Genomic DNA, 24,514 nt, shown 5'->3' on the forward strand with positions numbered 1-24,514 from the left:
TTTTTCAAGAGCAGTGACAGCTCTGGGCATCTGGCTTGATCTCACTCTCAGAGAGGATGCGGCAGAATGCCTCCAATTTCCAACTGAGAAGTGCTTTTCAGATCCTAAAAGTGGGCCAGCCACATGGGCCAAGCACTTCCGCATGTCCAGGGATGCCTAAGTGACAGCTTCCAGGTAGAGGAGCTCCTGAAAAAAGACACGGTGGCTCAAACACCACCCTGAGCTCTGAATCTTTAGCAGCCAAAGTGGCAGAGTGAATCATTGGATGACTCATTCTCATCTAAGTTTGCCCTGAAAACATGGAGCCGTTCCCCTCATGGCCATGCATTAGCCCTCAACGAGAATAAAGGAAAAGTCTTAGAAAGGGAGTCTTCTAAAGGGACACCACTTTGTGACCACTGACCAGAAGCAACTGGCTCTTCCTTCACTGGTCCCCCTCCCCCCCACCGCCCCCAGCTTCTGCACACAGGGTAGGGTGATGGCGAGCAGATCACTGTTTCCTTAATGGCATCAAGAGATAGGTTATGTTGGGGCACCTGGGTGGTGCAGTCGGCTAAGCGTCCGACTTCAGCCAGGTCACGATCTCACGGTCCGTGAGTTCGAGCCCCGCGTCAGGCTCTGGGCTGATGGCTCAGAGCCTGGAGCCTGTTTCCGATTCTGTGTCTCCCTCTCTCTCTGCCCCTCCCCCGTTCATGCTCTGTCTCTCTCTGTCCCAAAAATAAATAAACGTTGAAAAAAAAAAATTAAAAAAAAAAAAAAAAGAGTTAGGTTATGTTCCCCTTCAGGCATGTTTGCGAGATGCTACTTAGTACTGTCCACGCAGAAGGTGTTTTTAGGGGCTGCTCGTGGCTCAGTGTGTTAAGCGTTCAGCTTCGGCTCAGGTCACGATCTTACAGTTGGTGAGTTTGAGCCCCGCATCCAGCTCTCTGCTCTCAGTGCAGAGCCTGCCTCAGATCCTCTGTCCCCCACTCTCTCTCTGCCCCTCCCCTGCTTGCACTCTCTCTCTCTCTCTCTCTCTCTCAAAAATAAACAATAAACATTTTAAAAAGTGTTTTTAAATAGGGCCCCCAACCTCCTTTCCTGCATGAAGTCCATCACTCTGGGGGAGGAGGTGCTCTAAGGGAATCCCTTATTTCAGAAAGTGCTTTAAATGCACTACAGACAAAGCGTTTCACTGGCAATTCTTTTTTTTTTTTTTTAGTTTTTTATTTTATTTTATTTTTTATTTTTAAAAATTTACATCCAAATTAGCATATAGTGCAACAATGATTTCAGGAGTAGATTCCTTATTCACTGGCGATTCTAATCTCCAGTTTTAAGGCTTGCAAAATGTTTAGAAATTTTGCCTCAAATATTATTTAAGAAGTAGTACTTTATTATCCCTTTTAATCTTCAGCATTGGTGTTTATCTTTGCCTCTGTCTTCCTAAAAGTAAATTTCATGTTCTCCCAACTCTACCTCCTCTGTGCAGATTTCCTTTTTCGCTTTAGTGTCTCTTGGGATTTTCATCATATTTTGGGTCTGCAGTGATCTTACCACCAAACATAAGAGCGGTTTGAGTTTTGCTTTTCTGATTTGATATATTTTTCACCCTTCCTCATCAGCACCCCTAACTAGTGTCCTTGTTTGCTTTTGTGACAATAAAGGGCATTATCTGAAAACAACTGGGTATCAGTCCATTCTTTTATTATTTTTTTTAGAGAAACTTTTTAAAATTTGTTTTTTAATGTTTATTCATTTTTGAGATGGGGGTGGAAGGGGGAGGGAGGGAGGGAGGGAGGGAGGGAGAGAGAGAGAGAGAGAGAGAGAGAGAGGGAGAGAGAGAAGATCCGAAGCGAGCTCTGCACTGACAGCCGAGAGCCCCATCTGGGACTTGAACTCACGAACCGTGAGATTATGACCTGAGCCAAAGTCAGACACTTAATGACTGAGCCACCCAGGTCCCCCATCAGTCAATTCTTTTAAAATTTTTTTTAAAGTTTATTTATTAATTTTGAGAGAGAGAGAGGGAGAGAGAGAGAGAGAGACAGTGGGAGAGGGGCAGAGAGAGAGGGAGACGGAATCCCACACAGGCTACGTGCTACCAGCGCAGAGCCCAACACAGGGCTCGAACTCAGGTCACTGACCTGAGCCAAAACCGAGTCAGATGCTTAACCAGCTGAGCCACCCAGATGCCCCTGCCCATCAGTCAGTTCTTTTAAAATGCAGTGTATCTTCTCTCCATCTCTAAGTCTTGTGCTTCCTTTTCAGTTTGTCCTTTTTTTTTTTTCAATTTTTTTTTTAATGTTTATTTATTTTAGGGAGAGAGAGACAGAGTGTGAGCGTGGGCGGGGCAGAGAGAGAAGGAGACACAGAATCCGAAGCAGGCTCCAGGCTTTGAGCTGTCAGCACAGAGCCCGACTCGGGGCTTGAACTCACAAACTGTGAGATCGTGACCTGAGCCGAAGTCAGATGCCCAACCAACTGAGCCACCCAGGTGCCCCTTCAGTTTGTCCTTATAGTAAGGGGTCATGTGCTTCCCGGGTGCCAGACAGCGTGCTGTCCTGTTTACATGTGGTGTCTCACCTGATGCTTGCAACTTTGTGAAGCGCCATGATCTTCATTTTTATAGATGAAACTATAGCCAGGGAGGTTAAAGAATTTGCCCAATGAGCAAATAAATGGTGGGACTGGAATGCCAGGCTGTCACCCCCACGCTCACATGTTAAACCGGTCTAACGATACTACAGTCTTGTTTGCTTAGCCTCAGCGTGGAAGCACCTGTTAAGTGGCAGGCTCTGTGGGAAGCAGGTTAGCACAGCCACTGTGACCGAGGCACTATTTCAGTCCCGTCATTGGTGATGGAAATCTGCAGGGTGGAATGTCCTGACCGTTCCACAGAGCAGGCTCGCAAGTTCTGTTTGGCCACATCCTGACTCCAAGTGAGGAACTTGGTTCATGATCCCTGGCTGGCCCTGCTCTGCTCCTGAACCTGTGCTCCTTGATCGAACTTGACAGTCTGATGGGTGAAAAGGATGGTATTTCCTTGTAGTTTTAATTGGTGTTTTTCTTACCAGGAAGGAGGAACAGCTTCCCGGTTTTCTGTGTATGATCTGCTTATCTCCTTTATTCTTGCTGAATTTTCAGATCAAGCAGCATCCTATATTTCTAGGCACCTTTCCCTCAACAGCACAGAGCCCCTGTCTCAGGCATGCCGTGTTTGTGTGGATTAACGTGGACGGCATACAATGAACAACCAGGTCCACCTTTGCTGGTTACAGTCTCCATTCTTGGTTATATTCCTTTTCCTACATCTTTTTCAAATTACATGAAGTCACACATTCAAATGAAAAAGAAATAGCAAGCAGCCCCCTTCTTTTGGAAAGAATGGTTGTGGTTCATCATCATTGCATTTATGTGGGAAGAGGTGTATCAGTCAGGATAAGGAGGGTTATGCCAGGGTAACAAACAATCCCTAGTCTCTGTGAGTGTTATAGCATGGTTGAGTTCTGCCTCACTGGGCTGCAAGGGGTTTCTGCTCTGTAATTTCTCAGGGAGCCAGGCTGGGAAGGGCTTTAGCTCAACCCACATTTCCATGATCTTAGAGTCAAGAGAAGAGAACCCGACAAGCTTTGAGTTGGCTCGTAGAGCCTATGCCAATATGACACGTATCACTCTACTCATCTCTCTGGCCAGAGTAAGTCATGCTGCCACACCTAGGGTCACAAGGGCAGAGAAATGGGATTCTACATGCACAGCCCAAGGGAAGCAGATGCTGGTGAGTCCCGGATGACCACCATGGGAGGTGCATCACATCTTTTCCACCTCAGATAGAAGAAGTCCTGAGGATACTGAGGTGAACAAGAGTAGGTAGTGACTTAAAAAACAGAGGATACTGAGGCGAACGAGAGTAGGCAGTGACTTAAAAAACAAGTGCTTTATCCTGATAGAAATAATTGTTACAGGTGAAGACAGAGGCTCTCTCTCCTGCTCTTAAATCCATGGAGAAAGCCCACAGCCACATTATTGTTAAGCCAGTCAAGTCTCAGATGTGGTTTTCCAAAAGCCGCGTCTTCAGGATTGGCCGGGAGTTGATACTCGTTGAAGCCGGGTGCTGGTTACATTGCTGTTGCACCTGCTTTCCTGTGCGTTTCCCACATTCATTTTCCCTCTGTCAAAACTCTCAGTTTGTTCTTATCCCTCGTCACAGCATGTGTTTCCAGTCACCTCAGGATTTGTTTTGACAGGAGACATTTAAAAAAAATTAATTTGTTGGCTTTCCCTTTGTTTTAAAATATCAGACTTATATATATAATGTTTCAAGGTGTTTCTTGATGACTTCTAGTTGCATGAGCTTTTTTTTTTTTTTACTTTTTGAAACATAGGTTTATTGAATTCGAGAGTTCAGTTAGACTCCAGCCTTCCGATGAAAAATATTCTTTTCCTTCCTTTCCCTTTGCCTCCTGCATAACCTCAGTGTATGTTTAAGGTCATTTTCTTCGTTGATCAAAAGAACATGTGGTCCAGCGGCCAGCAGTTGTGACACAGAGTGCAGGTGGCATCACACATGTCTTCTGACATTCTTCCAGAACACGCCGGCTTTGTTTCAGGTGCTATGCAGAGTGCCCAAGTGATTGTTACAGGTGAAGGAAGACCATAGACCCAGCCCTCAAGTCACTGCCCACCTGAGTCAGCCGTGGAGCAGATGATCAGTAGAACAGGGTTGTAAATCCGTGACAGATATGCCCATGGAACCCGGAGTAGCCAGAACTAAGTACGGGGAAGGGGACGGGGGGCCCCTGCCAGGGAGAACCATTCCGCCTCCGTGAGGCGGGGCGCTAGGTCTCATGTGAGGGAGATTAGCAAGGTGGACAGGATGGAGCTTGGGCAGAGAGCCAGGCAGGAATCACAGATGGATCTGAAGTATTAAGAGTCACGGCAGGCAGGAGTCATGCTATGGAGGCCTTTGAGTGGCTTTTTGAGAAGCGTGGACTTCACCCTGTAGGCCTTCAGCAAATATTTGTGGACTGTTCCCTAATGACAGACACTTTGTCTCATAAGGTTGAGTCATGAGGACCCACCCAACCGCAGCACTCTGCCTGTGGTCACTTGAGGCCGGGCAGAACGGCCGCGGTCCGCTCACACTCCTGATCGTGGTTCTCAGGTACTGCGAATACCCAGGCAAGGCCCGGCTCAGGAGTGCCGTTGCCGCATCCCAACAGGGCTGGGCGTTTCTCCTGCGGGACGCAGGTCCCTCCCAGCAGGATCACCAGCTGGTGGAGATGCCAGGACTCATGGCCGAGAGGTGTGCCCCCATTTCTTCTGGGGTGACCCCTCTCTCAGAGCCCCCCGGCTGTGAAGCCAAGCTGGGAGAATGATGGGGATAACTCAGACCCCTTCTTCTCCCTGGACAGAGTCCAAGGGCTTCCTCAGTGCAAGAACGAGGGTCTTCTTAGGGACGGGGGTCACCTCCCCCAATATGGTCTGTGCTCCGCTGAGCCTCATGCGTGGACTGGAGCCCTCACCGGTACCTGGCTTCCTGTGTGTGGCCGAGAGGCTGGTCTGATGGTGACAGAATCTTCCTTGCTATTGATTTTGATACCTGCCTCATCTTCAGCATTGCTGGGGGCTTCCCTGATACCCGTGCCCCCTGGCTCGTGGCCCCCCTGGTGTTCCCCACGATGACCCTCTGTCTTCCTTTTGAATCTGTTCTTGTCTTCCTGGCCTCGACAGATTTACTTTCCATTGTAAACATTGCTCCCTTTTTCCTCCTGTTTTTCGTCTTGTTTTCCAGGCTCTTCAGAGTAACCTGAGGTATTCCTTATTGCCAAGACGGCTCCTCATCAGCAAGAGATTAGCCCAGTGCCTCCATCCTGCTTTGCCCAGTGGAGTGCACCTAAAAGCCCTAGAAACCTATGAGATTATCTTCAAAATTGTGGGGACCAAATGGCTGGCCAAGGATTTGTTCCTATACAGGTAGAGTAGCTTCCCTACCGTATTACTTTTTTGTTACCTGAGTAATCATATTTCAGTTCACGAGATTAGAAAAGGACAAGCAACGTGGGGGAGTGGTAGGCAACAGTTCATCCTAAAGACGTCAGCAGGAGATGGCCAGGGCTCACCTTCTGGAGGCATCCTCCCTGGCCTCCCCATAAGTGTGTCCTAAGTGGACGTGTAACGTGCATCCTGCCTAGACGTCCGCTCTTTGCCGAATAGCACATTGTGACCATCCCGTGCCAGGCAAACGTCTCCGTCCCTAGTGTAAATGGCTAGCTGGCTGCTTTTGAAAATCCCCTTTGGGGGCACCTGGGTGGCTCAGTCCGTTGAGCGTCCGACTTCAGCTCAGGTCATGATCTCACAGTTCGTGGGTTCGAGCCCCGCATCAGGCTCGCTGCTGTCAGGCTGTCAGCACAGAGCCCACTTCAGATCCTCTGTCCCCTTCTCTCTGCCCCTCCCTCACTTGTGCTCTGCCCAAAATAAATATTTTTTTAAAAACATAATAAAAAAAATGAAAATCCCCTTTGGCTGGGTGATTGTGCCAAACTTCTGATTCGATGTCTCATTTATCCCCCACCCCGATCTCCCTTTCTCTTTCCCAAAGCTATGGGTTGTTTCCTCTTCTGGCGAACGCGGCCATGTCGGTGAGGCCCGTGCTGCTTGGCCTGTATGAGAAATACTTTCTCCCGCTGCAGAAGCTTCTCCTGCCCAGTCTCCAGGCCTTCATTGTGGGCCTGCTGCCCGGCCTGGAGGAGGGCTCGGAGATCTACGACAGGTGGGTCTCATCCAGTGCTGATGGTGGCGGGACTGCTGGTGGGGGGCGGGGGGGGGGTGCTGGTGCACCGGGGGAAGGGGTGCAGGGGGACCTGCTGGTGCACAGCGGGGGGACATTGGGGGGCCTGCTGTGTAAGAAGCAGGGAAGGAGGAGCAGCAGGGAAAGGTGCAGAAGTCGGGGTGATGCTTTACATTGCCGTGGTGGTCCCTGCTTGACCGAATGCTGTGTTCTCCTGGGAACTGCCTTCAGTTACAGGTGAGAGTCAGAAGGTAAGGTTTCCCAGAGTCACATGGTGAGTGAGTGGCAGAACTGGGATTCTGAGCCACGTAGGTCAGATTCCAAAGTCTTCCTGCTTCCCATTACACCTGGCTGCTTCTGAACGAAAGCAGAGCCATGCTCATTGATGGCTGGGGCTCGAGAAGGCAATGCTAACTAAGCAGAATAGCTCGACACCTTTCAGCAGCACTTTGGGGACATTTGTAAAGCTCCTAAGCATAAATACTCATGGAGGGCTTGTTTCACTCATGCTTAGGAGCAGAAGAAGGCATAAGTCTATTCAGACTATTGGGTATATACCGTGTCCTGTTTGTCTGGGGAATTATCACATAAGAACTCACTTCTGTTGTATCAACCGTCTGATCGCTGTGATTACCCTCTATTTAATAGGACCTGTTTTAAGAGCCTGTGTGCAGCCTGACTGGGAGGTTTAGAAACCTTGGTGCTTGCAAAAGTTTTCATTTGATTACACAATGCACTGCCCAGATTTCCCCCACGCCAGAGGCCCCAGCCGCCCCACCTTTGTCATGGCTGTGACTGGGGGGTGCAGGGGCTGGGGTGGAATCAAGGAATCAATCCAAGGTCTATTTGGAGTGCTCCCCTAAATTCAGAGAAACCAGATAACTAGAATGGTTTGGGGGATTGTGGCTAGTGGTTATTAAGGGTGCATTTAAGTCAACAGCATTTGTAGTGGAATTTGACAAACCTAACCAAAAATTTACACTGGAACATTTCAAGCTTTCACATAGAGCAGGTGGTGGCTTCCCACTTCCCAGCGGAGAGCGCCCCCTTGCCGCGGGTCCGGTCAGCCGTCCACTTCCATAGGAGGCAGAGTCTGCGTCACTGCCTTGTTAAGCCGGTGGCCGCATGCAGGATCGGTAGGTGTGTGGGGGTGGTGAATGGAAGGTCATGTAGGAGTCAACTAGAGGTCCCTTACCAGATCTGTCTCTTGACTCCTAGTTCAGGCTCTTTCTAGAAGTTCTGGCCCATTCATGTTTCCCAGACAAATATGGTATGTTCACGTGTGTGTGTGCAAACGCTTTTTCTGTCATCTGACAGATGAACACATCAGTTCCCTAAATGTGTTGTGATTTGTGTTTTTTTTTTTAATCTATAAGAATGAATCACACCAGAAGAGCGTAAATAGTTGGGGTGTTTTTGCGTGTTGTCTTAGTTGATCAATGAGGGTTCATTTGAACAGTTGCTAACATTGCTTAACATAGCTTTTTTTGTGTGATTTCTTGACATCCGACCAAGAGCTGAGTAGAGCTGCACGAAATCACTGGGTAGATGGAGCTGTGACAGGAAACCAGGCCCAGTGTCTGCAGCACCCCAGAGTCATTCGTTTTCAGCTCTCCAAGGTGGTGACTGGTCGAGGGTTCTAGAATCTCTGAGTGGGTGTGCACGGGCACAGTAATGGGAAGATTGCACCAAAGTCTTTGGTCTCCGTGTCCGTGTTAATTTGAGAGAAGTCGTCATTCTGAGAGAGTCGTCAGCTCTTTCTCCCCCTGAGTGCTCTGGAGCTGAGTCAGACACCCCCCAGCAGACACTGTGCAGGAACAGGGAAAGGAGGGTCAGTGGGGGTCCTGCTGTCCTGTTGGCAGCACATGCAGAGGGGTGAGTTGGGCTGGGGCCGCTGCGGGCAGGGTGACTCACGAGTTTCGCGGAGGTGGAGGCTTCCTGGCTTGTGTGTCAGTGAACCCTAAGAACAGAAACTCTGACCGGTGTTAGGACTTCTTATTCACCCTGGCTTTCCGACCCTTGTATGCCTGCAGACGACTGGCCAGAATGTCTTTTCTAAAGTGGCTACGAGGGGCACCTGAGTGGCTCAGTTGGCTTAGTGTCTGACTCTTGGTTTTAGCTCAGGTCCTGATCTCATGGTTTGTGAGTTTGAGCCCCGAGTCTGGCTCTGTGCTGACAGCATGGGGATTCATTCTGTTTCCCTCTCTCTGCGCCTTCCCCACTTGTGTGCGCACTCTCTCTAAAAAATAAGATAAGATAAGATAAGATAAGATAAGATAAGATAATAAAAGTGCTGTGAAATAGCTTCATAGCTGTGTTTTGCTGCACTGAGAAAACAAGAGTAGTTTGGAGAAAATCTCGAACTCCTGAGGAAATGGAGGAAAGGTGAATATTGTCAGAGGTTTGTAAGCAAGCAAAAACTGCTTGGCAGAGATTTTCATGTAAGTTCATGGTTCTCAGCTGGGGTGATTCATGTCCCCCACGGACATTTGGCATCATTTTTGGCTGTTGCCACTGAGATGGAGAGGGTGTTACTGGCATCTAGTGCTAAACATCCTGCAGTGACACGGTTGTCCCCACAGTGAAGACTTACCTGCCTCAAAGTCCATCGTGTCAGGGTTGAGAAAGCCTGACTTAAATGGTAGTTGAAACATTTATTGACCTTTCTTTTGGTCGGTTCCAGGCACCATGATGATCAGCTCTGCTGGCTCTAGAATTTTTGTACTCTGGTCATGTATCTGTGGTGGCGCAGGACACTGTTGTGACTGTTGTGCTTGTTCACATGGCCACACCTCGAGCTCTTTGCTCCTGTGACAGGTTGGCTTTCCATGACTATCCCCTACGCAAGTGGCAAGTTGGGAAAGGCTTACAGCAAACAGCCAGTGTCACTGACTATCCATTGAATAGAGGGTGAGCTTGTGTTCGCAGGAGGCACGAGAGAGCGGCAGGCGGGGTGAGGCAGGAGGCATGGAAATAGGAGGGGTCCGGAGGCTGCTTTGGTTGCTGATTCGATCTGAATAGAAAACATTTGAGTCCCGGGCTCTAAACGGTGTAAGCTAATTTCACATTGGAGATGATAGGAGTGATTCTTACTTAGTAGAGAGTTATTTGGCTTTTCTTTATATATATAAGGATTATTTATTTATTTTGAGAGAGAGAGAGAGAGAGAGAGAGAGAGGAAGAGACAGAAGCCCAAGCAGGCTCCACACTGTCAGCACAGAGCCTGACACGGGGCTCAGTCTCAGGAACGATGAGATCATGACCTGAGCCGAGGTCAAGAGTTAGAGGCTTAATCGACTGAGCCACCAGGCACCCCAGAGAGTTGCTTGACTTTTAACCCAGTTATCTTGGCCTTCACTTTAATCTCCTTAGCAAAGTCTTGTCACAATTGCCCTTTTTTGAACTACAGCATCATTGACATTTTTAATGTGTATTAATTTTTTTAGGATAAAATGAGACATAAGCTGCATTTCTCCAACAAAGGGAACTAGCCCGTGCACTCTGAATGCAAAAGGGATAGCTTAGGTGGCACCTCCTCCATTGCTGGACAGTTGAACCCTCTGTGAATAGCTCGTGGTTGGTGTTCCGTGGAACCGACTTTGGGAATACACTGTTCCAGCAAAGGGAGATGCCGCGGCAGTGAGTGCACTGCTGTGTCTGCGATGGGCTTTATCTAAGCATCAGTCCCCGGAGAGGGGTCAGGCTTTGTCTAAGCATCAGTCCCCGGAGAGGGGTCGGGCTTTATCTAAGCATCAGTCCCCGGAGAGGGGTCGGGCTTTATCTAAGCATCAGTCATCCCCTGAGAGGGGTCCCGGAGAGAGGGGAGCTCTCCCGGGGTTTTCTCAAATCTCCTGCTGTAGGAATCTCTTCCTAGCTCCAGACCGGCCTGTCGGCTTGCCCAGTGCACTGCAGCCGCCGCTGCTGAGTGAGTGGCGCTCCTGCCTCAAATCGGGGCCTTTGCTGGGCTGTTTTCACAGCCAGGCGAGATAAGCTCTATTTGTTTGCTCAGCCTCAATAGACCAGTCGATATCTTTAGCCACCAAACCATTCTGTGTGCTTTTCCTGAACATTTGGCTGTCATTCGTGCCTCTTCAGTTTTGGTTTTTTCTGCAGAGGTGGTAATGTGCATCACGTGCACAGTAAAATTCAAGTATTTTATGACTAAAAGGGTCAGACTAGTTTTATTTATTATTTTTTTAAGATTTTAAGTCATTTCCTTACCCAACAAGGGGCTCGAGCTCACAACCCCAAGATCGAGAGTCACATGCTCTACAGACTGAGCCAGCCAGGTACCCCAGACTAGTGTTAAAGAGAACAAAATTTACTGTTAATATAAAGAGGTAGTAATTTTCTGTACGAAATGCCTTTGTGTACCTTGAACTGATTATTGACAAGTAAGCTGAAGGTGACTCGGGTCGTAATAAGAGGGAAAGAGTGACACTCCTCTCCCCGTGTTTTTGGGTGCCAGCTGTGTGTCCGACAATCATCTGGACCCTAGGGACGTGTCAGCAAGCAGAGCAGACCTGGTAGTAATGGGTGGGAGGTGATAGCTCTGTTCGCCTGTGCTAAGGTTTACGGGAGACTCTCAGGTCATGGTCCGAACATCTCCATCTCTTCTCCGTATCTCAGAGCCACAAGCTAACATGCACAGAGGTTAAACTCGTCCTAGGGACCCTTGCCAGGAAGCAGACACAGGATCTGGACAGCACAGGCCTGATTCTGGGAACCTGGGTAGGCCACTGTGTCACCCTGGATGACCAGTCCTGTGATTTTTGCCTGTCTTCTTTGCCAGTAGGAAACCCGGCAGGTAGAATTCTTTTGGATTTTGAGTCACTTCGCTCATTAAATGAAATCGCTTTGTGGAGATTTCCCTCTGCCATTTACTGACAGGTGCTGTCATTGGCCCCGTAAGCCGTTCTCACTGTTGACGGGGAAGGTGCCCTAGTCAGCTGCAGGCACACCACTGAGCGGAGAGGGGCCGGGCCTTGGTCAGTGTCCGTGGAAAAATAAGCCCGGACCCGCTGAGGACCCTGCTTCTCTTCAAGGGCAGACGTGGAGTTGCTGATGTCCCGTCATGGGAGAGAGACCCAGATAGAGATAAGAGACAAAGGAATGTCAGACATCAGCAGGAGAGCGTCCCAGAGCAGGACTCAGCAGAGGGGGTGCTGTGGATGGAGTGACAGGCTTTATGGGGTTTGCAAATTCCCAGGGGAACTTTGTCCCCAGTGTTTCTAAAGTCAAATGTCCCTTGGCTCTGCTCAGATGGAGGGCTGTCTTTATCATTATTTGAGTCTCCAGTCAGTCGCACTGACCTTTTATTTTTTATTTGACATGTTAATGAAAGTGACTGGTCTGCTCATCCCCCTTTTGGTGGTGGAACCGCCCACCTACCGGGTCTTGCAGCATCAGGACCCACAGATGGATCTGAGCCACGGTGCCACCACCAGTCAGACACTTCCCGTTGGCCAGGAAGCTGTACCTCTCAGCGACATGCTTGTTTTAGCAAATTCGGTTTCAGTGATGGCCAGCAGGTGGACAGAACAGAAAGGCAAGAGGTGGCAGCCTCTCAGAACCACGAAGAAATGGTGCCACAGCCAGGGGAAGGCGAGCAGGGGCTGTTGGTACCGTGAGACACGGACGCCTGGGACCAAGCCCTTACCTTCCGTAACGTCTTGTCCACAGAACAGACGCTCTGCTCCTGAGGCTGTCCCTGGTGGTCGGCAAGGAGGTGTTTTACGCTGCCCTTTGGGGGAGTGTCCTGGTGAGCCCCGCCATCCGCCTTCCTGCCTCGCTCTTCGTGGTGGGCCACATCAGCAGGGACTCGCCCGGCAAGGAGCAGAAGTACATGCTGGGGACGGATTACCAGCTCACGGTGGGTGCTTTGCTTCTCACGCGGGTGGAGCGGGGCACGCAGGTCCCGGCTTCCTGGGCACAGGCCGTCACTGGGGCTGCAGAGGGGCTTCGGAGAGCGGCAGGGAAAGGGAGGTGTTGCAAGCTTCAGAGCGTGTGTGCTCTGCTGCTGAGCAAAACGAGGAGGAGGCTTCAAGGCGTCAGTACCCAGAATCAAACCCAGGATGGTGGTGTTTGTTTTCAACATACGCGTTAACTAACGCTTTACATATTCAAACAAGTACTTGCACCTAAGGGGGGCCCTTCGGGAAGCAGTTAACTGTGACCAGTGCTCTGAGGCCTCACGGAGTCTGTTGCTGTAGCTAGAACCTCGTTTCCTCCCTGTCCTGTGTCACACTGCACACTGTCCACACATCAGGCTCCCTCTTCCTCCAGCCACTGTCTCTGTTAGTCCTGTTCTTGCCATCGTCCTCTCCTCTGGCTGCTCTCAAACCTAGACTGTCAAGGTTCTTCCTGTGTCCATCCCCAGGCCCTTTGGAGGGCCGCTTTCTTTCCTGGCAAGGTCATCCCTTCCCTTGACCTTCCCAGATCTTTAGACTTAACGTCTTGTGTGTCTGATGGCCCGCAGTCTGTCGCCACCTAGTGGTAAAACTGAACAGCTTTGTCCATTTCCACTGCTCTCCTTTCAGCTTCTGATCCTTGCTCTGGACCACATCATAATCTTCTGACTGCCCATCCTGTGCCCATCCAGGCTTGTTTTGTGTGTGTGTGTGTGTGTGTGTGTGTGTGTGTGTGTGTGTGTGTTTTACTGCTCTTAGCTCTTTGCTTTGTTAAAGCATAGCTTTGTTCATATCCATACCATGCTTGAAAACTGTCTGGCTTCCTCTTGCCTACAGATAAAGTCCAAACTCGAGACTATTATAGGTTTGCTCCCAACCCACCAGTCTCACTCTCCCTTCACAGGCCCTCTGCACCCCCAAACTGACTGCCCGGCCTGGCCTGCAAGTCTGTGATGCTGCCTCCCTGCTCCTTGCCCTCACTCCCCACCCCTTCTCCCCCGGCCTCAGTGCAGGCCCTCCCTGACCTTCCTGCTCAGCTTTCCTACAGAACTCCAATGTTTTCCCTCCTCTCTTCCGAATTAACATTTCCCTTATGGCTCTTCTCAACTGTTCTGCATCTGTGTTCCTGTATATCTACACTTGGAAAAGACACATAGAGTATAGATTGAATTGGTTTGGAATCCATGTAACTGAATGGAGTTTGGGGTTAGTCAAAAGATCCTACCGGAACCTAAAGACATTCCTTTCTGGATCCTAGAATTTGAGGTCTTAGAACCTGACCATCTCGTCCAAGGCCTTCAAGCTCTCAGATGCAACGTGTGAGAGCTGCAGCTGATCCACTGTCTGATGTTACACCGTTTACAGCCTCCTTGGGAACTTCCTGGGTGTGACCTGGAATGTCTCATACATGCAGAGGGCAGGGGGAGGCCAAAGGAAGAGGCAGGCCACTCCAGATTGGTCGGCGGCCAGTTTACTATGCCGGGGAGCTTACTGACAAGGCTTGTCTTGGGTGGGCGCAGGGCAAGTAGATCTCTGCATCCACCTGCCAGATTGTAAAAGTTTACTATGTAGAGACTTTGCCTGGGTTGGTCACATATACCATGCAGGTGTCGTCAGTGCCACATCACCATGTCAAGGCTGCGTCCCTCAGGCAGCTTCTGAGGCAGGGAAGGCAAGCAGAATGCACGCTCCCAGGGCAGAGGAGAAGGTGAGGAGCCTCCAGCTCACAGGTCAGCCAGGTCACGTCATCTCGATGACCTCCTCTCACCGCCCCACCCCCAGTGTCTAGAGCTAGAACCCATATTTCCACATTTCCGCCTTACTGTTGTATTCCATGTGATTTAACACAGTGGTTTCAAGATTCCCAGGAAGAGTTAATTTTATTTTTGTGAGTGTAAAGAGTAGCCTATAAATGATGTTAAATGACTTGATAGTGAAATGTCCATGCTGTTTTATCATCTACAGGTAAAGTCTCTGTGTGCATCACTGTTGGACTCCAATGTTCTGGTGCAAAGAAATAATTTGGAAATTGTTCTGTTCTTCTTTCCATTTTATACATGTCTGGTAAGCCGTGTGTGTTCTCCCAGGAAGTCCCTAGTATTCCCGAGGATGTGGGGGGCAGGGGGCAGTTGGGACAGATCCAGGCAGCTTTATAGCAGCCACTTTGCGGTCACCATTTGCTTCCAGCTGGCTGAAGCGTCCTTGTTCATTTTTGTGAGGATGGTGTTTCCGTAGCAAAAACTGAGTAGCTTCTGCCCGTGGGCATCGTGAAGAACCAACCCCTTTTGAGAACTACCTTTTTAAGAGCAAGCTTGGTAGACCGGTAAGGAAGGGCCACATTCAGAAAGCCGATGATCTACTTGTGCATCCCTCTGCAGTAAAGTTTTCTCTGTCTTCCAATAGGATTCCAACGAGAGAGCCATTCCTCTGCTCAGATCTGACATCGTGCATATTCTGTCAGCTGCCACCCAGACCCTCCTGAGAAGAGATATGTCTCTAAACAGAAGACTTTATGCGTGGTTACTAGGTACTGAGCAGTATACGACAATCGAAAGTCGAAGTTAACATGAAACCTTATAGTGCTGATTTGTGGATCAAGTTTCAGTCTTGGTGATATGTTTCTGAATCATGAAGTATGGAGAGAGGACACACTGACGGAATATGGCACCGGTCAGATGAGTTCTGCCTACGCTGTAGCTTTGCTTATGTTGCAGCCGTTACACAAAAAACAGGGAAATAAACAAATGGGTTTTTTTTTAAATTTTAGAGATTGAGAGAACATGCGCGATTGGAGGAGAGGGAGACAGAAAGGGAGGGAGGGAGGGGGAGAGAGAGAGAGAGAGAGAAAGAGAATATCTTAAGCAGGCTCCACGCTCAGTGCAGAGCCCGACGTGGGGCTTGATCCCATGACCCTGGGATCATGACCTGAGGCAAAATCAAGAGTCAGCCGCTCAGCAGATTGAGCCACCAGGTGCCCGTAAATGGGATATTTAAAATGCTCACTGAATTGCATTTTAAGAAGCTTGAAATACCACAAAAACTTGTAGTGAAACCTCCTTCAAGTAGAAGCTTGCTGCTATGAAGAAGTCTCATGGGCTTGAGGGGTGTGAGAGCAAACCCACAGAAGGTTTGAAACAGATGGGAATGTTTGTGGTATTGACCTAAAGTTTTGGAAGACATTTGGAACTGACTTTGGGAGAACCTGAGAACCCGGGCCCATGTTTCTGTGCACAGCCCATAAACTTGTAGAAAAACCTTTGACGGTTGGTTCACAGGGACAGAGTTCAGGAAATCCCAGGGCTTGGAGGCTAGCACTTCAGAATTTTATAAATCTGCATGTCCGTGTACCTGAGCACAGGTGGCACACAAAGTGACCGTGAAAGGACTCCACAGCCTTTTTTTTTTTAAGACTTTATGATTTTAGAGCAGTTTCAGGTTCACAGCAAAATTAAGAGGAAGGTACACAGTTCCCAGCTCCCCCTCCCCCCCCCCCACAACCTCCCCACCAGAGTGGCACATGTGTCACAGTCTGTGAACTGGGGCTGGCACGTCATCACCCAGCGTCAGTGGCTTCCCCCAGGGCTCACTCGTGGTGGTGAGCATTCTGTGGGCTTGGACACGTGTAAGGACACGCGTCCACCTTTACAGCATCACGCAGAGTGGTTTCACTGCCCTAAAGAATCCTTTGCTTCTCCGCTTTTACAACTCTCAACATATAGGTCTTCTCACACCAAAGTCAGGAAGTTCTCTGAACCCTTTCCTTCCTCTCTTCTCCCTAGTTACAGAACTGCCAGAACCCATTGCATGGAAGCCAGTGAAGGATGTCAAGAAGAATATTTACAGACTCTTTAAGCATTTTTATCAAAAGGATGATTCTGATAAATGCTCAGCTCCCTCTTAGTTGGCCTTGACTTGCTGTATATAGAGAGGACCTGGGATCAAGTTGAGTGCTGGCTCCCACCTGTTAGCCTCAGCCCCAGAATCCGTGCTCCTAATACCATGAGATGCCTTTCTTGCCCTGAAGACCTCACAGACTTACCCAGAACTCACAATAAGAGCATATAGAGGAGAATAGCTTGAGTTCACATACTGCCATATAAATGCTGGATTTTAAAAATGATCCTCTTTCCATTCCTTGTAATCAGACTTATCCAAGACAGGGTGAACTCTTGGGATGAACTAAATTGATGCCTGTTGAGCTGGAATCCTTAGCATACCACTTTTTTTTATCAGAAGAAGAAAATGTGACTTAGTCTCACCAGGTTGGAATTTGGTTTTCTCTTGGAAGAGTTCTCTTTTTAAAAATACCGCAGCATGTGACCCTTGCATAATGTTATGTACCTTAAAATTACAGATCTTGTTACAGCTCATGGCTCTTGTTCTCTTGCAGGTTCAGATATTAAAGGAAATACCGTTGTGCCAGAATCCGAACTCTCAAATTCTTACGAAGACCAGTCCTCGTATTTTTTTGAAAAATATTCTAAGGATCTTTTAGTTGAGGTAAAGGAGACTTTCTGGAAAATAGATCCCAATCAGAACATTCCTGATCATAATTCCTCAGTAGGTTGATTTGTAGGACCTCAAAGTAGACGTTGGGAATGTTGCTGGATACGCGGTTGGGAAAATTGTGTGTGTGTCTGTTTCGTGCCCTGTGACTGGTTTTCTATCAGAAATACTATCCCAGAATACTTAAAATTAGACAAAACCAATAATGTCATACTGTGCTTAAAATTAGAAAAACCAAGAGTGTCATGCTGTGCTACAATGTCCTACAATATCCTAATATGTGGCTTTTTTGGGGAAAAAAAAAAGGGTCTAGCTGAGATACTGCACCAGAAGTTCTCAGATGCTGACATAGAGGAACGCCATCATGCGTATCTGAAGCCTTTCCGCATCCTCGTCAGTCTTCTGGACAAGCCGGAAATAGGTAATGTTAGAAGTGCAGTTACCGGGGTGCCTGGGGGGGCGGGGGGCTCAGCCGGTTAAGAATCCGCCTCTTCATATCAGCTCAGGTCATGATCCCAGGGTCGTGGGATTGAGCGCAGTGTCGGGCTCTGCACTGCGCGTGGAGCCTGCCTGGGATTCTCTTTCCCTCCCTCTCTTTGCCCCTCCCCTGCACTCGCTTGCATGCACGCGCACGCTTGCTCACTCTCCCTCTAAATAAACTTTAAGGAGAAAAAAAAAAAAAAAGAAATGCAGTTATCCTCATAGGCCCGATGTGGATTGCCTGTGTCGAGGGAGTTAAACTTGGCGAGACACGGTCAACATGTTATTTTGAATATAATTCAGTCATTGGAATTTCAGAATCTTGAAGCATTTTCATCACCTTGTGTGTTCAGTCATCCTGTCTGGGCACCACTTAAAAGTTTTGCACAATAACTTGAACGCTTTTGTTGGAAAAATACCTTGGAGCTCCTATCGTGCGCATCTGTGTGTGTGCCTACAGAGCACATAGGGCACTGATTGTGTGAGAATGTTTCCTCAGTCCAACGTCATGCTTCAAATGCACTTCGATTTTATTTTCAAGCGAGTAGGGATCCTCCTCCCTCTCTTTGCCTCACGACCCAGGGAAAGCCACGTCTGCCGTGTGGGCCTCGGTCTGTTCCTCTGCCAAATGAAAGGGGTTGAACTAGACTCCAGCTCCTGAAGGGTCCCCTCTTGCACACTGTGGTCCTGTGAGTGTCAGCTAAAAACACAATGGCCTCTGTCCCTTGCTTAGAGAATAGAAATTGCTCTGATATCCATTCACGGTAAGATCTTAACATCCAATCACTTGAGTGGGGGAGGGGCAGAGAGAGGGAGACAGAGACTCCCAAGCAGGCTCTGCAATGTCAGCACGGAGCCCGATGCGGGGCTCGAACCCACGAAACCGTGAGACGATGACGGTGCTGAAACCAAGAGCCTGACGCTTAACTGACTGAGCCACCCAGGCGCCCCCAAAGCATTCAACGTTCTTATACTGTAGGTAAAATATACTTGGGGCTGATCATCAAAAAAGTTCTCAAAAATGAATAAATAGAAGTTTTCTCAGAGGCACGTTTTCGGTTTTGTGGAAAAGCAGCATCAAAGATTAATCTGCTGATTGCTTTTTACACGGATACATTGAGAGAGCTTTTACTTTCTCAGAATCAATCCTGTTTTCATCCCTTTGCACACTTGGGTGAGAAGTTGCTCCCTTCACTGCCTGGTGGCTGCTGGTTGTGGGGCAGAAATGTCCAGCCACCTTCCACCTGCCTGATTGACAGCAGTGCTTCTCTAACCTGCAGCTGGTCCAGTTCTTTTGTGCCATTTTAATAAGCTTTTCAAGAGCAGTGTTATTTTTTGGGGGGGTTCTAGCTCACGATGAAAAGGATTTAGACGGGCACCTGGCTGACTCCGTAGGTAGAGCATGTGACTGTTGACGCTGGGGTCGTGAGTTTGAGCCCCTTGTTGGGCTCGAGATTACTTTAAAAAAAAGATTAAAAGCAAAAATTCAAAGTGTAAAAACATTTTTTTTTAATTAAAAAATAAGGAAAGTTGCCCTATTCTACTCTGTTGGTATTTATGCCGGGTAACGTCTCTGGCCAGAGGTGATGCACACTTAACGCACACCAAGCACACACCCTGGATCCGTCAGGCAGAAGCAGGCGTGGGCAGGTTACTTAACCTGCCTGCCTCTGTCCCCGTATCTGTAGTCCGAACAGCAGTCGGTACCTGGTCGCGCGGCTGTTGTGAGGATGGAATAAGTTAATAGATACAACGTGCTTAGGGCGCTCTCCAGCCCGTAGTGTGCGTGACAGAAATGCTGGCCATTTACATGAATGTTGTTCCCCCAGCTAAAGTTGTCATTATCCGACTAAAGTTTCTGAGCATTTTAGACTCTAAAATTGTGTGTACGGTTCCTCTCTATTTCATGAGTGTGCCATTTATTTATTTATTTATTTAAATACGGATTATTAACCTCTCTCTGTTTTCTTTTTCATCACAGGGCCTCGAGTGGTTGGGAATTTGTTCCTTGAAGTCATCCGGGCCTTTTATTCTTACTGCAGAGACGCTCTCGGCTCTGACCTTAAACTTAGCTACACCCAGAGTGGAAACTCGCTCACAAGGTACGGGTTTGGCCTCCAGCTTCGCACTTCTTCCTCCCTCCCTGATGCTGCTCGTCTCACTTCCCCTGCCGTGTGGTATAAAGTGTGCGGGGCTGGAGAAAGTGGACACCCAAGGGATGGCAACCCGCGTGAAGATAAAACCTGTGCGCTTGAGTCAGTCGTCGTGAAAGGACGGTTCCCTGCTGAATACCGTGAAGAGTTTAAAAGGCGTTGAAGCCAGTCTCCACCCAGCCTGGGATGTACAAAATGTATTTACTGAGCGAGTAGGAAACCCGGATCTGGTGTGTGTCCACGTGGTGACGTACAGGGAGGATGGCAGGAGGAGGGTAAGGTTGGGAAGTGGAGCCCGTGGCAGAGGGGAGAGCCAGGCAAGGGCACGCTGAGGGCAGGTGCCACAGGACCCTGAAGGCAGAGCAGGTGAGGTTCAGGACATGGCAGACATGGTGCCTTGGAGTATGTAGTTCTTTCTCGACCCTTGGTTTTGTTTTTGTTCCTTTTAAGATAGTGCAGTGTCTTCCTTTTGACTTTATTATTTTTTTAATGCTTTTATTTATTTTTGAGGGAGAAAAGAGAGAGAGTGTGCACAAGCGAGCCAGGGAGGGGCAGAGAGAATCCCAAGCAAGCTCCAGACCCCAATGCAGGGCTCGATCCATGAGATCATGGCCTGAGCCGAAACCAAGAGTCGGATGCTTAACTGACTGAGCCACCCTGGTGCCTCTTACTTTATTCTTGATGTAGTTTCCTTCTGCCTGAATTAGCATTGGATATATTGAAAATTTAAAGCTATTTGAGGATTTATCTGGCTTCTTAATTGTAAATGTACCAAGAGTTCTGAGTGTTTGCTTTTTTCCTCCCAGAATTTTTCCTCTTTTCCTCCTCTTTTTTCCTCTTTTCTCCCAGAATTACTGTTTTTCTAAATATGAAAGTAACCATGCTCTTTGTGGAACATACCAGTATTTGAAAATGTCAAGAAAAAAGATACCACCCATACTCCACCACCCTTGAGAGAAAAACATAAAACATTTTCATTTTTTTCCAAACTTTGAATGCATATATAAATATACAGATGCCTGTCTTTTATTTTAAAGATGGTATTACGAGCTATTTAATTGCCTGTTTTTTCTTTTAAATGCAAGTTGTGAGTAGCTCTGCTCTCTTCTACGATGGAATATAATGGTTGTCTTAGGTTCCTCAGTAAGGATTGATCATCTGTTTAAATAAATCCTGACCGATTGCTCAATCTCCTGCTGACCGACTTGTAGGTGGCTTCCAATTTTTCAGTATTTTTAAATGGCCTTGCAACGGTATCCTCATGCATATATCTTTGGGTGACCATGCAAGGATTTCTGTAGGGTAAATCCATAGAATAAATTTCCTGAGTCATAGAAGGTACACATTTAAATTTTAGCCAAATTTACCACCCAAATGGGTATACCATATTATTTTACCAACAGACTATCTCATTACCCACAGCTGGACTCAAACTGATTTTCTATACCAGATTCTTTTCATAACAGCTCTGACACTTATTTCTTTTTATTTCTTTTTTAAATGTTTATTTATTTTTGAGAGAGAGAGAGAGAGAGACAGAGCATGAATAGGGAAGGGGCAGAGAGAGATGGAGACACAGAATCCCAAGCCGGCTCCAGGCTCTGAGCTCTCAGAACACAGCCTGACACGGGGCTCGAACTCACAGACCCCAAAATCATGACCTGAGCCGAAGTCATACGTCTAACCAACTGAGCCACCCAGGTGCTCCTCTGACACTTCTTTCTAAGAGAATGTGTCAATATAAATCCTGTTTAGGATGGCATGCAAACTCTTTCCAGTAACAGGACAGTAACATTTTTATCTTTCTTGGGATTTGTCCATCTCTCCAGAAACAAGTAAATGAATTACAGGTTTTCAGGAACAGTGTTCTCGTAGTGAAGGGTTTCTCATGGATATAGTTAAGAGTCTCCACCTTCCCTTACAGTGCAATAAAAGAAAACAGAAATGCCTCGGAGATTGTTAAAACGGTGAATTTGCTGATCACTTCCCTAAGCACAGACTTTCTCTGGGATTATATGACAAGGTGCTTTGAGAACTGCTTTAGGTAAGTGTCCAGTTCGAGATTATAGAATGTTCAGGAAGGACTGGAAGCTCTTGTGGCTTCATAGCTGCTTTTTGTGGCTCAGGGTGGGTGATCTCTGCTGAGCACACGACGGGAAAGAATTCAAATCTTAGCAGAATAAAAAATATTGCCATTAAGAAGGTTCAGGTAATCTCTGCCACATAATTCTGAAGCTTTTTTACTTATTAATTCTAATTAATTAATTGATTAATTGATTGATCAATTAATTGAGATGAAAATCCTGTGCATTTTCAAGTTACGTTGACTAAATAGACTCTTTGCACAGTTCTCCTGGAGGCTGATGTGTTTAAGGAGGCTTAGTTTTGTGGCTCTGTGTCTAGAGTGAGTGGTTTTGAAATCGTCAGTCTCCTTAAATTCTTACTGAAATTGTTCCATAACAGGTCCGATAAAAGCATAATGTCTCAGCTGCCACAATCAGCTTCAAGTCACCTTCGGTCTGATGACTTGTACCACCTTGACATCGTGGATGGTGGCCCCGCTCTGGGGATCCACGTGCCTCCCTGCGAGCCTTTCCCCGGTCCCTCTCCCTACAGCAGGGGAATAGCGTCATTTCTCAGAGCCCGTCTTATCCTGAGTCCCCCTGTCAGCCTTCCTTCCTGTCACCCTTGAGTGCGATGCTCTGTGCCGTCACTGTCCTCCACTACCCAGCAGCTTAGCAGAAGCTTGACTTGTTGCTTCCTGTGGGCCCTTCTCTGGCCTCAGAGCCCTACACGCACTCATTAATGCCTCAGGACAGCCCAAGGAGAAGTGGGCCCTTGTATCACGTAAGAAAGCCGGGGCCCAGTGACACGCAGCCCTTGTGTGGCTGCGCGGCAAGTTAGCAGCAGCCGAGATGGGAACCCGGGAGCGCCTCACTTCCCGGCTGCTCCCACAGTGCAGCTCTGTGTCCCCTAGAGCCAGGTCCCAGCAGGCGTTCAAACCTGTGATGAATGAATTGTAGCTGGACCCACGGGCAACCCAAGGCCACGTTATACTGAAGATGGACTATATTTTGGTCCTGTTTCCACTTCAGAGTTAGAAGGTGTGCTTTCTTTTTTTAAAAAAATCAACTATGAAACATTTCAAGTGTAAGGAAAACCAAGAAGTAATGTCAGATACACATGCACCCATTACTGAAATTATAGTTAACCCTTGGCCGTTTTTTTTTTTTTTTTTTTTTTTTTTCAGATTTTTTTTTTTTTTTCAGATTTTTTTTTTTTTTAAAGAATAAAATGTTGCTATCCAGATAGAACTAACTCCTACCTTCCCAGCACCTTCCCCCTTCTTACTGGGATTATTAGTGTCCGTCCTAGCCGTGATGTTGTCTGTGCATTTATAACAAGTGCGTATCCAGAAATGATACAGTCTCGTGTGTCTGTTCAGGCTTTCCATAAGCGGTATCAGGTTGTATATAACTTTTTACAGTGTGCTGTTTTGGTGGTGGGTTAACAGTCCTTTGGAGAGCAGTCTGTACACCTGGTAAAAACACTAGTTTCAATTTTTCCATTGTTGCAAATGTCCTTTGTCCTGTCTCTTTTTTTTTAATTTTTTTTTTTTCAACGTTTATTTATTTTTGAGACAGAGAGAGACAGAGCATGAACGGGGGAGGGGCAGAGAGAGAGGGAGACACAGAATCAGAAACAGGCTCCAGGCTCTGAGCCATCAGCCCAGAGCCTGACGCGGGGCTCGAACTCACGGACCGCGAGATCGTGACCTGGCTGAAGTCGGACGCTTAACCGACTGCGCCACCCAGGCGCCCCTGTCCTGTCTCTTTACACACACATGTGCAAGTTTCTTTAGAGGAGACACGGAGAACAGTTGCCTAGGCTAGAGTGTGTGTACTTCTTCAAAGTGCTCAGATAAATGCCAAGATAACTACATGGTAATTTGCAGTGAAGACAGTGAACTCAGGTCGAGTTGTCCCATGAGAGCTAGATGAATCCAAAGTTACTCTGTTTTGAGCACCGATACGTATCTATTTTTTAACTTACCTATTTAACCAGTCACCTGCTTCTTTGAAAAGAAGTGTTGAGTTTTATAGCATAAGCAGCCACCGATAGAGCTGAGCGGTGTGGACGCTGGAGAGTCTAAGCCGCTCCCGTGCCCGAGCTCATGGGGGTTATGGGGAGGCACTGTGTCAGGTTGCTTTCAGGAAAGTAGAACGACTGCTCAGCCTGCCCTTCTCTAGCCAGGCGCCTTCCCTCGGAACATGCCTTTGGTTTGGGGCGGGGGACCTAGTGTTGCACCCGTAGCAGAGCTCCGGATCCACTGGCCGTGGAATCCCACCTGGGCGTGGGACCACCCTCATCTGAACTGATGAAGTTCAGATCTGACCAAACCCGTTTTGGAGATAAGCAGATTGAAGACACTGACACTTCTTTGTGTTAGTTTTAAAAAGCTTAATTATGAGAATTACAGAAGCTATCTTTCATTATGTTTGAGCTAGAGGAACTTTATTGGGCGTCATGAATGCTTGAAGTTACCATGGGAGAAAGAACTGATTTGTTTTTCTTTCCTGTGACTTCTGTAGACCAGCCAAGCAGAGTTACACTGTCGGGAACAGCGTCAGCCCTCCTCCGACGGTCTCGGAGCTCTGTACCCTTCTGGTGTTCCTTCTGGATGTTATTCCCCTGGT

The 24,514-nt window shown here is 47.9% G+C and overlaps 1 protein-coding gene across 4 annotated transcripts in view; it reads left to right on the top strand.

Annotated features, from left to right (window-relative positions):
• Positions 1-24,514, top strand: part of DOP1B (DOP1 leucine zipper like protein B) — a 104,901-nt gene that overhangs the window by 26,686 nt on the left and 53,701 nt on the right. For all 4 annotated transcript variants that reach the window (XR_003971875.1, XM_030330166.1, XM_030330164.1 and 1 more), the window contains exons 3-12: positions 5,774-5,955; positions 6,581-6,751; positions 12,452-12,641; positions 14,644-14,742; positions 15,082-15,205; positions 17,069-17,178; positions 17,491-17,605; positions 19,646-19,766; positions 21,742-21,861; positions 24,410-24,512. Coding sequence is in view for 3 of the 4 variants with exons in the window: in XM_030330166.1 (XP_030186026.1) it covers positions 5,774-5,955; positions 6,581-6,751; positions 12,452-12,641; positions 14,644-14,742; positions 15,082-15,205; positions 17,069-17,178; positions 17,491-17,605; positions 19,646-19,766; positions 21,742-21,861; positions 24,410-24,512 (1,335 nt within the window). In the remaining variant the exon portion in view is untranslated. The remainder of the gene's footprint in view (positions 1-5,773; positions 5,956-6,580; positions 6,752-12,451; positions 12,642-14,643; positions 14,743-15,081; positions 15,206-17,068; positions 17,179-17,490; positions 17,606-19,645; positions 19,767-21,741; positions 21,862-24,409; positions 24,513-24,514) is intronic.

The sequence above is a fragment of the Lynx canadensis genome, chromosome C2, assembly GCF_007474595.2.
Source record: "Lynx canadensis isolate LIC74 chromosome C2, mLynCan4.pri.v2, whole genome shotgun sequence".
Taxonomy (NCBI): Eukaryota; Metazoa; Chordata; class Mammalia; order Carnivora; family Felidae; genus Lynx; species Lynx canadensis.